At 32.8% G+C, this 13,724-nt stretch overlaps 2 protein-coding genes across 3 annotated transcripts; both read right to left on the bottom strand.

The window, feature by feature from the left end:
* Window positions 3,634-4,939, bottom strand: LOC104717430 (ethylene-responsive transcription factor CRF4-like). Its single transcript, XM_010434985.1, has one exon. It carries the CDS (start codon window positions 4,869-4,871, stop codon window positions 3,849-3,851), a length of 1,023 nt encoding a protein of 340 aa, XP_010433287.1. The 5' UTR covers window positions 4,872-4,939; the 3' UTR covers window positions 3,634-3,848.
* LOC104717429 (SUMO-conjugating enzyme UBC9-like) lies at window positions 11,867-13,429 on the bottom strand. 2 transcript variants are annotated; one of them, XM_010434984.2, is made up of 5 exons: window positions 13,277-13,429; window positions 13,077-13,180; window positions 12,572-12,699; window positions 12,340-12,444; window positions 11,867-12,217 (listed from the first exon to the last, which is right to left on the bottom strand). In XM_010434984.2, exons 2-5 carry the CDS (start codon window positions 13,144-13,146, stop codon window positions 12,074-12,076), a joined length of 447 nt encoding a protein of 148 aa, XP_010433286.1. In that variant the 5' UTR covers window positions 13,147-13,180; window positions 13,277-13,429; the 3' UTR covers window positions 11,867-12,073. The 2 variants fall into 2 exon arrangements, with proteins under 2 accessions (XP_010433286.1, XP_010433285.1); XM_010434983.2 differs by having other exon boundaries at window positions 13,077-13,183; window positions 13,277-13,428.

Below are 13,724 nucleotides of genomic sequence, written 5' to 3'. Positions count from 1 at the left end.
TAACATTTAAGAAGGCGGCTTTTATTAGTCAACATTAAAAGCTCTCACACCTATATATTGTTGTTGTTGATTAGTAGTAGTGTAGAAGAGCTCTCACACCTCCATTTGATCATCTTGTTCGGGTTTTCAAAACTCAAATTCACCAACAAGTCGCTAAAGTTGGAAGATTTGGCGCTTTGGATGTTGAATATGGGTAACTTGAGTCGGATTTCTTGTATGATCCAAAAAAACAAAAATAAACACAACAACTCACCCAAAATTGTTCCTCGATCGAGTCTGCTCCATCTGGATCGAAAAATATCCAACCCGATAGCGGAAGGTTGAAGAAACGGTTAAAGAGTAATTAAATACCGGTTAACTCTCGGTTTGATATGATTAACAAAAAACCGAGAGTTTTTAAATTAAAAATTAATAATTAATTAGATAATCGGGGTAAATCTGGAATTTTTGATTTTCTTGAAAAATCGTGTGTATGAAAATAACAACTCTAATTATTTTAGGTTCAAATAGAAATAACTTCGGGTTTTTTTTGGCATTTTCCCCTTAATAAATATAAGTCAAGAGCTGCATTTAAATGGCGTCGTTTTGATGTTGTAAGTTTTGTTTTAAAATAAAATGGTAACTACATAGTCTTGAACCCTGGGGTATTGATGTTTATATCAAAGACTTAACCAAATGATCCCACAGAGTTATTCGAAATAGTGGGGAACGTTTATGCTTATAACTATATCCGTCGATCTTCCTCCTTCCTCCTCCTCCCTCCTCTATATGAACCGATATCTGCTTGCTAAGAGAGACGAACATATCAAATTTTTCTAACCTCTCTAGTTTTGATAATTTTGATATCCTCATTCAAAATTGACCGGAAAACAGAAACCATAATGATAATGATGATGATCAAAGAGGAACAGAGAATCTCAAAAGTTCAAAAGAATTAAGAAGTAAAAAAACAAATCTTGGGAAACCACGATGAACGAAAATAATCAGCGACTGGACCAACAGAGGTGGATCTAGATGGAGTAAGAACCGGCGAAAGCAGCCATTGAAGATGCCAAAGAAAGGAAGAAGGTGGAGATTCTCGCGAGTAGAAGTAGTTATAAATATAAAAGTTCCCCAACATACCGATTAACTTTGTTGGATCAGTTGGTTAAGTCTATGAATCAGGGTTTGACCTTTGGAAGTTACCTTTTTTTTTTAAATGAAACTAGAGCATCAATACGATGTCGTTTTGATGTTTAATGCCACTTTCTCAAACACGTGTCATCTAAGTTAGTTCTTGACTAATATTTATTGATGTTGATTTTGAAATTGGCACTACTTTTTATGATTAAGCTTGAAATTTGAATTTTACAAAAATATAAGTAAAAATTGACACTAATAATTTGTACACATATAAATTAGCATGTACAGGCAGGAAATAGCCTTTTTCCGCCTTCTTAGATATAAATATTAACTATTATGATTTCCTCAATTGTAACCCGACCAAGTGTAAAATATTATTCATATTATCCAGATTTAGTTGGCGATGGATTCTAAGTCTTTGTTTGTGGAACATTAAGTTTGTTTTTCCGCGTAAAAAGTTCTTTGACGATGTCATCTATTATTCTCCGGCACTGTCTTATGTATTTTATAGTATTTTCTAATAGATTTCTTCCACGTATCTTTTATTAGTCTTCTTTTATGATATAACCCGACAAAATAACATTTAAGAAACAAAAAAGCGGCTTTTATTAGTCAACATTAAAATAGGAGACTTCTAATACCTTCTTTGATGCACAAATAAACTAGAACATGATTACGTTACATGAATGAGGCCCCGAAAAGAGTTAGAAGATAGATGAGACAAAAAGAAGTAGGAAAAAAATAGTAACGCATCTCAATCAGTAACAAGTTAAAACAGTTTAACTTGATTAATCATGATGTTTTCAATTTGAACTTTTGGTATCGACATAAAATGCTGCAAACCACTAAGGTTCGATAAAGATTTGCATCTATTACGCGCATCCATATAGTGAACACGTCTTATTTGATTTTATTCACGTTGAAAAACTGACAATAATATACTATGCTTGATAAGAAAAGAGAACAACAATACTATCTGACCTTGCATTAATATAAAACTGGTATATAAACCAAACGAAACACTAAGCTTTTTAGTATGTCAAACCTTTTTATGTGGCCACTTTGTAAATGAAGAACTTTTTTTCTCAGAAGAGAAAACACCTGACCAATGTAACCACCTGTTTTAGTTTACAAACAAATAGTAACTAATTTAGTCACCCTGCATGTCTACGAAAAGTAAAAATTCTTTTCCTATATACTTTCCGCAATAATTTTAAAATGGGTTGGCTATGGTTTCATAATTTCATTGATCATACCGTTGACGAAGTAATTTATCACATTTTCTCCCATCGAAGGGGGCTTGTAGTTTGTACAAATAGATTTAGATCTCCAATATAATTTTAGTGAAAGTAGAGACGGTAGACAAAATCCAAAAATGACCTATTTAGCGTATAGCCATTTCTTGTTTGTTTGTATATATTAACTATTAGGCACAAAAAATGTGGTGCTAAAATGTATATACCGTATGAGTTCAAACATAGTAATGATATATGGTACAAGACAACATGTGGAGAGGCGCCTGGGATTATTATTTCTTACACTAGTGCAACATTTCGTACTCATTCAACTCCCTTACCTAGTAAGTTGTAACATAATTATCTCATATGGTTTGGGACATAATTATTCATACCTTTTGCTTCTCCCTTGTGATGATGTTTGGCATTTGTTATGATTTGGTTGTTAAGAATATATGCGTTGAAAAAGAAATTTAGGTGTTGGATTTAAATATCTTAAGGACATAACTCATGTATTTACCCCGTAAATAGGAATGAAGATTGGGTTAATTTACAAGAAAATATTGAAGTTCGGAACAAATATGATTTTTTTAACAGATTTATAGGATCTGAAAATCAATATTTTCAAAGTTTTAAACAAATTCAGTTATTGAGTAAAACCGAAATATGTAAAATCCGGCCAAATATTTCGTATCTATATATGGAATTGGAAGCCATTCTCGTTGGGTTTTCATTGTAATTTTGGACACTAATTTTACTTGAGGACATTTTACCTCTTTTTTTTTGTCTATATGAAAATATATAGCAAAACAAGAAAGTGACGAATTATTCAAAACTAATTGATTTGATTGAGAGAATCAGTCAACGATGAATATGTTCGTTTTAAAAATCATATTTAGTAAAATATATATTTCAGTCAAAGACTCATTCATAGAAATTTTATATCTGAAAAGGATAGTTTCCAATTTGATCCCTTATTTCTGTAAATAGTAGTATTATTTACCGCCAGCGTCAGAACACGAAACCCACACTTTTTTAATAAGCCATATAGGAAAAGGCAAAAGGAGCACCGACTGACTTAGACCTGACCCAAAAGCCACTTGCTCCACCGGTCACTAGCGTGATTTGCGCCTCCTCGTGTGGTCTCGCCAAAGAGAATTTTAGTTTGGCTTTTTATAATCAACTCATTTAAACCAAAAAAATAAATAAAACACAATAATAACACCATAAACACGTTCGTGCAACCCAAAGAAATTGACAAGAACAACAATACTAATATCTTAACTAATTACTTATTTTTCCCCAATATTTCTCCAAAACTGTTTTACAAGCCGACGACAAACATTAAATTACTTCTCAACAAAATCATTAAACACTAGGAAAGTAAAAAACAAAAAACAAAATCTTATCAAAAAACTTCAGACAAAATTTGACTCACAAGGGAGATATTTGCAACCGAACCGGAGTTTGGTAATGGGAAAAATAATAATATCACACAAGTAAAAGATCGGATATCAAAGAATCATCAAGATCGTTGAACATTGAACCAATCTCTTTGATATCGGAAGAGCAGTTTTCTCCTGTGTTGTAGTTGCTATCAAACAAGACGAGATCGTTGAAGAAACCATTATCTGATGATTGATGAATAGGAGACATAGGTTGGTCGAAGATGGAGATGTCTGGTAGTGACTCATTGAAGTAGTTGTCGAGAAATGGAATGTCCAATGGAAACGAGTCATCAGTATTAGTGTGATTATTACCTTGTCCAAGATGCCAGCTAATTGGTTCTTGTTCTGGTTCAAGAAACTCTTGTTTAACCGGTTTGACATGGTCATTGAGTGCCTCCTCGGAGACATATGTTTGGTAGTTGAGAACCGATGTCGGAGACGATAGATGTTGAGAGTCGTCCATTGATTCTGATGTCGAAACCGATATGTTGCTCTCCGGTTCCGGTTCAGGTTCTGGTTCAGGTGGTGGTACGGCGAAGTTGGTTAGAGCAGCGGGGCCACGGAGTTTGATAGCTGCGTTGTCGTAGACGATGGCAGCTTCCTCCGCCGTAGAAAAAGTACCGAGCCAGATTCTCCGGCGTTGTTCCGGGTCACGAATCTCCGCCGCCCATTTTCCCCAAGGTCGCTGTCTGACGCCGCGGTACTTCTTCTGGGTTTGAACAGGAGGAGGAGGAGGATCAACGGGGAGCCTTTTCCGGTCCTTGGTCTGAGAAGCGGAGACGTCGCCGGAGGAGGAAGAGGAGGAGGAGCTAGGCTCGACTCTGATCTCGTTGATGAGTCTCTTGACACGTCTCCTAGGGAAGAGAAACTCCTCGTCGTCGCTTGATGAGTCAGTGGCGTCACGATCAATGAGACAAACACGAACCAACCTGGAGGACGAGTCACGAGCAGCACCATCACTCATCTTCTTCTTCTTCTCCACAGAAGACTTTTTAGTGTACTTTCTGATGACAGTCTTGTGCTCTGTGTACTTGACTGGTCTAAAATCCATAAACTCATCCATCATCACCACCACTCGTTTCTTCACCTTGTTCCTTTCTTTTTAAAAAAAAAAATAGATTCGAAAGAAGAAAAAAAGAAACAGAGATTCTTCTGGTGAAAAAATCTTGAGAGAGATTTGTATAGAGAAAGAGAATGAGAGAGAGTTAAGTTTAAAGTGAAAGATTCAGAAGTCACTGTTAAATCCTACTTTATAGGATCTTTCGGGCTTTAGCCATAATTGGTAAAATATATTAATCATAAAAAGAAATATATATTAAAAAGATTATTAGCCTTTTTCTTATTCTTTTCTTCTTTTTTTTTGGTGAGCAAAAGGGAAACAATTCTTTTCTTGAATACCTTTTAAAATTTTTAAAGAGGGGATGTATGTTTTGAATTTTTAATACGTCTATTGTGAAGATTCAGCATACTTAAAAAAAAAAAATTGATTCAAAACACTTGGGAAAAAATGTTTTCACGTAGAAATGTCGTGTTATTATATTTAACATATTTAAATAATAATCTCTATCTTTCATAAAAAATTGTTATTCGACTATTCTTTATACTCATATATATTAAGAAAAAAAATTCTCTTTGCACTTAGCACTTTATTAATACATTAAATTTAATTTTTCTAGTTTTTTTTTTTTACAACAAAGTATTTTTTTTCCTAATTAATAAAATAAAAGGGTTAAATTTGATATTTGATTAGTAAAATTTATATTGAAAATATAAAACGACATTTTTATGAAATACAGATATACTATATAATTTTAGTAGGACAATTTTGTGAAACAAAAAAAAAGTATTAAATTCATTCTTAATCTCAGTTTATCAAAATAACACTAATAATGTAAACTTTTAAGACGTTTGAATTTTTTTGAGAAACGGAAATATAAAATATATTTTACTACTCCAATATTTATTAGCTGTTATATATCTACTTGTTTCTTTTTTTTCTTTTTGGGAGGTTTTAAAGATTCTCAAAAATCGTCACTTCTCCCAGTGATATGATAATATTAGCCACATATTTTGATTCACTCAGATTTTTCCCCATACGAGACGCCGCATTCATACAAACAAATCACATATTGACACGTGTTCATTTTTCCTCTTGATGAATCAGCGCGTGGTTTTACTCTCTTTGATATACGTTATCACGTGACCCCAAGATACCCGGTCCCCGTTTTTTCTTTTAGTTTTTTATTATTTTTTTTTGTTTGAAAAATATCTTTTATTTTAATATTGTATCTGTTTACTTGAAGACAAATTTTTTACTAAACATTTTCGAAAATATAGTATTAAAAAAATAATATATCATGACTTTCACATAGGTTTGACCGACATATGTATGTAGTAGCGACTTGTTTGAGCTGTTTCGTGCAAATTGCATTCATTTCTTATGAACATCCTGTCACGTGATATGTTTTCCTTAAAGTGCTTATTCAACTAGTAAACAAAAAATACTACTACATGTGTAAATGCTATATATTCATTTCCCAAATGAGTATTTGAATTAGTATACGTTTAATTCCAACTACTGTAAATAAAGGGAATCACAAACTTATTTTCCGGTTGAGAAAATATACAATATTTGTTTGTTTCTATATATGACTTTTTTAAGGACAACATAGTTACCAAATTATTCAGTAAAATCTTGTCAATTTATACAAATGATAATTAACGTGGCGGCCAACTATAGGCTTTGGCGCTTATTTTTATTTATTTCGGTTTCAAGGCTTTTTTTCTTAACAATTTATTTATTGTTAAATGTTCAATGCTGAATAAAGCGATTTTTAAAGGGTTTTTGATATAATATAACTGTGTAAAATGAATTAATATTTATGTGTTGTAAACATTTTATACATCGGACAAACCTTTTTTTTTCTTTACATTGAGATTGTTAATTTTTTGTTTTAATGACTGCTTTTTGATACAGACGTTATTCATAGCTGAGGTATATAATCTGGAGATGTTCATACTAAATTTATTTTACTAAAGAAAGGTATCATACAGTATTAGTCTTCTTCGTACAGTAACTTGTCCTGGTCTGACTCTGAGGGTCCGAATGGTAACTGCGGATTCAGTAGTGCGGAACAAAAAATTTGCTAGTGCAGTACGGTTCAACTGCGGTACGTGCGGGACAAATGTATTTGCGGGACAAGTGCAGTTATTCCAAAATAAGCGGTACAAAATAATGTTTGATTGGTGAAAAAATAATAAGCGGTGCATAATACATATTATAGTTACACATTATAAACATATATATTATATTAATATACTTTTATCGTTACACATTATAAACATATTATAGTTTTTATTGTTAGTGAAATAGTATTTACATTTTATTTATAATTTATGAACTTTAAAAACCAAAGTTATAATCATGTAAAATTTTGTTTATTAAATAATGAAGAAATACATCTTTTAAAAATAATTTCATTATAGAAGAAACTATAGGTTACTTGTAAATTGTTAAATCTAGTTAACATAAATATGATACATTTTAGATGACATAATTTAAAATTATATTTTGATTAAAACTGACTTAAGTTTTTTGGATCTGTTTTTCCATATTATAAGTAATTATTTTGTAGTTTGTGAAGAATAATGAAGTAATATTTTTTATAAAAATAAATAAAAAGTAATTCATTTATCAGAACTTTTAAAATTTTAAAATCGAAAATACTTATAGCATTGAGATTTTGTTTTTGATCAAATATAGCATAGAGTTATTGTTGAAATTTAATTAATTATTCCTCTCTTTATAAAATAAATAATTAAAAAATAATAAAATAACAGTGCGTAATCTACAAAAACGCTACCTAATTGATTATGGACAAACAAAAAGCGGTCCAAGAGTATATTACCTTTCCTTAAAAAACGCAAAGTGGTTTTCTCATTTTTTTTTTGAAAAACGCCTATTGCCAACTAAATGTATGAATGGTAACATGAATCAGATTTTTCTAAAAAATGTTCAAATACGCACTTATACGTGTTACTATTCACTGCCTGAAAAGTTGGATTTTGTTGAAATAATACCCCCCAAATAGTATGTTAATTTTGTAAAGTTGTGTCGATATATATGTCATCTCAAACCGAGTTCTGATTTAGTTTAGGGTTGGCAAAGCTCAATATGAAACCAACACAAGAAAAACGAGCGAATATTTGTTTGTTACGTTAGTCTGACGAGGAGCACAATAAGTCTGACTAAAAACAATCCAAAACATGAATGAGGTGACATTAAATCCTCTGTGATCAGATTTGACCATAAACCTTAATACGTCAAGCATTAGTATTAAACGTCTCACAACAAGAACAGAACATTAGATTTTAGTATACTAATTGACACCTCTACGTCATTGTAATCTTTCAATTGTTAATCTTTGTAGCTAAATGAAATTATATATGTATATTTAATTTGTACAATTTGTCATTGGTTTTCATCAAAACATACTGATCATAACTTCCACAAATAATGTTTTGTATATAATTAAATACAAACCGAGAGCGAAGACACAAACAAAAAATAAGGTGTGTGAGAGAAGGCGAAGACGATTTGATTCTGGAGATCCAAAGTGGAAAGGACGAGAGAGTGAGAGAGAAAGACATGGAGAATCCTTTGGATTGACAAAAGACAAACCCCGAGGTTTAGTGAAGTGTTCTTGGCCACTGTCCTCCATTGAGCCAAGTGACCAATCCACGTATATATATTATACAGTATATGCGTCGATATATACTATTACAACACCCACATTATAATACGTACAGGTGTATTACTTAAAGACGACAATTAAGTGGGTACATTGAAATTTAGACAAACTGAATCTTTTGATTGGACTAGGCTTGACCACGTTTCTCTTTCTATTTCGAAACTAATCATAATAATCGGTAAATATTTACTTCTACATCGTCGTTTGTTTATTATTATTATTTTTTTTTTTACCTCTATATCGTTTAAATCTATAATAACGAATGACCAAATTTTTGAGTTCCATCCATCCTTAGAATTTTTCAGGTCGATCATGATGTCGCTTGTGTAAAGTTTAATATAGGAACACAATTTACTTATCAAGTAGCAAGTCAAAATCCAAACATCGAAAAATCAATTTTTAATGATTAGTAACAACGTAAATGATTCAAATTATTGTGTAGAAGAATCAGTCCATCCTCTCCATGGTGAAACAGATGATATCATCCGTTATATGATGTCATGAATACTTTCTATTTTGGAGCGACAACAACTTTCTAACCCAATGACAATAAGACTTCAAGACTACGGTCTTGAAGTAATATATCCAACCCAGTAAATTTTGCTACTATTAAAAAATAAATCCTTCGGTTCACCATTAATCGGTGACACGTGATAGCAAAAATTTAGAAAGATTGCGCTAAAGAATTTGTGCAAAGCTGATATAATGTGAGCATAACGTGTCCATTTACGGTTATGAACGAAGAATCCAAATAGAAATAAACGAAACTTGGTAGTATAATAAATAAATTGAAAGGACAAAAGATTCATTCTAAAAAGAAGGGCCACCCCTCAAAATATCAAAACGTCGAAAGCTTTATCACCATTAGTTATATATAATTTGATGTACGTTGGTCTTGGTGCATATTGCTTTAAACTAATTAAGAACGAGCTCGAACTTTGATGGACAAATAAAGACTAGAGAAGGTCACCGCTTGAGTGATTATTTCTCAACCAAGTTAACGATAATATAAACAAATATCAACATTAACGTCTGAGTTTTCGAGTTTTCCCAAGCTAATGTTATGTCTTGGAGCAGAAGCTATATGGTCTCGACTCGTGAGTACTACTCTCAAGTCATTATCGTAGACAGCCTTAGTTTCCAAGCAAGAAATGTTGGTCTTTTGTGTAAAAGTTCAATTAGCTTACATATTTACTAGAAATTTGTTCCGCTCTATGTTTTTATATATATTAATTACATTTTACGTATATAAAGCAAATTTCAACTTTAAAAATAACCTTTGAAAATTAATAATTATTTGTTGAAAGGCGCGTCCAAACTTATCGATCATCGGAGCTAGCTTCTACCGTACTAGCTTTGTTGTTAGGTAAAACATGGGAATCGAACAAAGAGTAAAGTAGTTAAACCATTCTGTTTTAGGATTTGGTTCAAGACAAATTATCTGGTTTGGAGAGTTTCCTTTTCACCGAAACTTTTTACCGTGCCTCGTGACTCCTTGTCTCCGATACTCTTGTGACCGGCTGAGTGTCCATTTTAATTCAATATTTTCTTCAACAGAAATTGTTTGGTTTAATTTTTAAAAAGATCTGATTTATCCTTCATGGCAATTTCAGTTAAGTTTTTACAAAATATGTAATTTGCAGATTCAAGTAAGGATATAAACGTCTTATTAAAAATTAGTAATAATTAAATCGACCAAAATTCAAAAACAAAGTTACGTACTATATAGTCTTTAAACACCTTCCATGCTCAACGTGATCGTGGTTTTTTGGGTTGCATCGGGATTTACTCTGCCTTTTCTCTTGATACTTGGTTTCTTACTTCCTTATAGTAATAGTTTTCGTGTTTTGATACATGAAACACGACCGTTGGTGGGTCGATATAGTTGACCACTTTTAGTGGATTTGTTTTATTTAATTCTACGAATACTCTTTCTTTTTGTCTCAATCCTTAAATTGGAGGTATACTTGACCAAACAATTCTTTTAAAAAAATTGGCCGTACACGTTTTAGATGATAGTCCATTGAATTATGTAAAAGCCTCGAATTATTGAAGAAAAGGGTTCACACTAATGAAAAACAATTTCAATAGTAAGATAACACTATAACAAACACTAGTTTACCGGTTTTATTATACACTTTGTCAACTTCGACGAACCTATAGAACTCATGAACAAAGAAATGCAATGGTTTGCTTAGATTTTTTTTTTATAAAAAATACACGCACGTATAGTGTAGATAAGAATTACTATTAACTAGTATATTTAAGTCGTACAGTTACGTATTTACAATAGAACTATTATGAAGTACAAGACAAAACTTTAAACAAAATAAAATGTAAAAAAAGACAAAGTTAATCAATGCGACTGCAATGAACCCACACAAAGACCTTATGTGATGCTGATTTACATGTGCATCTACCTAGTGGTTGTTTAAATGCATTAGGAGGAAAAATAACATTCGGTTCGAATAAAGTTTACTTTAAAAAAGTTTTATCAGTAGTGCTCGAGTAGTGAAAACATACATTTAAAAACTTATTCGAATGGACTTGGAAGCCTCAGTAAACCCAATATACAGTATATCAAATTATATACAAGTGTTGGAGTTTCAAGAAAGATAATAAACTTTGATTTATACAACTCTCAAATTAATGAAAGACAATTCTGAATTGATCATACAAGTGGGAGACTAGCACTTTCATTAAACATAATATACATCCTTGAATTTTCTGGATGAATCGTTAACAAACTAACGAGAAAAATTTACCAAAAATTTTACAAACATCTGAATGTATTTTAAAACCTATAAACTACAAATAAAGAGGGATCTAATTCATGGATTAAACCTTCTATTTAAAATATTCTCTATCACTGAAGTGAAAAGGTCTAATATGCCAAAAAGTTTTTAGTAGCTTTGAGCATACTACAGTATTTCGGAAAATGGTGGTTTGTTCCTTCCTAAGGAATAATTCAAGTACTCTGTTCCATATCCGACCAATCTCGCATCTGCTTGAAATAGATTTAATTGGTAAGAAGTTAATAACTTTTAACATCATTGTCAAACCGTACTCTTAAGCCCATATGAACCCAACAAAACAAATTAGTGATTCCAGTTTCCTTAAATGGTTCATGTGATAAAAATGGAAATAGTACTTATGTGACTTATGTTTACTAAACGACAAAGCTCATGATTCTAGTTTTGATAGAAATGAAAAGAATATTAGCGTTGATGATGATCGAAGAGAACAAGGGGGAAAAGACCAACTGATAACCAAAAAGAGTCCATTTTAAGTAGAAGAACACAGATACGCATCACACACAATAAACAAACATTAGATGGGATGATTTAAAGTTTTTATAGTTCCATGGAATGGAATGAAATGGAGATCATATGATTTTCTTAATGATCCTGTCTTCACAAATTTTATAAGACAGACAAAAGTGTCTATAAAGATCATTACAATAGCAATAAGAAGAGTTTAATTATTAGGGGGCTCTTCCTTAAGGACAGTATCTGCGTCAGCCCATGGCGTACTTTTGGGTCCAGGTCCGAGCAGTGGACTCGTACTTGTTCTTGTCTGTCTTGTACATGTGAGCTATCTCAGGGACCAAAGGATCATCCGGGTTTGGGTCCGTTAACAACGAACAGATTGATAGCAGCACCTGTATGCATCACACATACCAAAGGCTCTGTTACAACTAAATAATGCTCATATGAACAAGTAAAACTGATATAAAACCTTCTCTGGCTCATGTGATGAAAATGAGGAAGAAGAAAAGGAAACCTTGGAAATAGTGAGGGCGGGACTCCACTGCTCCTTCAAGATGTCGAGACAGATGCTACCATTGCTGTTAATGTTTGGATGGAAGACCTTCGTCCTAAAAGCCACCTACATTTTAAACAAACCATATACATATAGGAACGTAAATCAAGCTAAGCTACCACAGAGGAGAAGAGCATGCAAATGCAACCATAGACAGACAGAGAGAGAGAGAGAGAGGGAAACGAATTTAAACCTTAGGAGGCTTAAAAGGGTAATCCGGAGGGAAATGAATCGTCACAAGAAAAACTCCTCCAGAGTAAGGGCTATCAGATGGACCCATGATCGTAGCCTGCCAATGAAAGATGTCTTCCGCAACAGGTCCTGTCAAGCAAAAGTTTTTAGTATCAAAACCCAACGAGAAACCAGAGAGGTTTCTTATATTTCTAAGATCTCATCACAAAATGAAACCAGATCTATCAACGAATCAAACAAAGTTTGAACCTTTTTGGCCTTATATGATTCAATCCCGCTGAATTACAAATCAAATGATAATCATGCAGCTGAATTACCCACAAAGATTATGGATAATTTAGATCTAAGCTAACGAGAGATCAAATACCAAACCGTCTTACACAAACACAAACACAAACCAGCTCAAAAGAAGATCAAAACCTAGGATCCATCATCATCATCATCAAGCAGGCAAGAGCAACACGAAAATATTGAATAAACTAAAAAAAAAAAAAAAAGGGGAGAACCTGCGCTACAAGAAGTAGGAGGATCCTTCTGCAGATCCTTCAATTCCTTCAAAATCCGTTTCGATGCCATAACCAAAACCTACGAATCCAAAGATTTGAAGGGTCTTCTACAATCCCAAAAAAAAAAAAACGAATCACAAGAGTCAGCTGAGGATCAAAGAACACAACCCAGATAAATATAGAAGATCCAAAAATTATACCTGTGGCGGATTGAATCAAGTTGTCGTTTCGGCGTTGTTGTTGGTTCTACGAATTTGGGGAGAAGAAGAAGAAGAAGAAAGGGTGGTGATGGTGAGAACGAACGGAAGAGAAAGAAGAAAGAAGAAAGAAGAAAGAAGAGAGAAGATGTAATGTAATGTGGTCGCGACCACAATAAATAGGGTGCGGATAGATTCTGGTTCGTTGATTAGTGGACTTCCTTCTTCTTTCCCTTTTTTTATTCTTCTTAGAGATTCGATTTTTTTTTTTTTAATTATAACCTTTTTTTTTTTTTGTGTCTGTGGGTGGGCCAAACTTAGCGTTGTACCTACGGCATGAGAAATTAAAAAACGCGGTTGTTCTTATGATCGTATCCATGTGGCGCCGGTGGTTCCCCATTCGCCTTTTCGCCGACGTCGTTTCCTAGTCAACCAAAGATCGTATGATCTG

Source organism: Camelina sativa, chromosome 10 (assembly GCF_000633955.1).
Source record: "Camelina sativa cultivar DH55 chromosome 10, Cs, whole genome shotgun sequence".
NCBI lineage: Eukaryota > Viridiplantae > Streptophyta > Magnoliopsida > Brassicales > Brassicaceae > Camelina > Camelina sativa.
The sequence above is the reverse complement of the archived record's forward strand: the minus strand, read 5'-3'. Positions and strand labels throughout refer to the sequence as shown.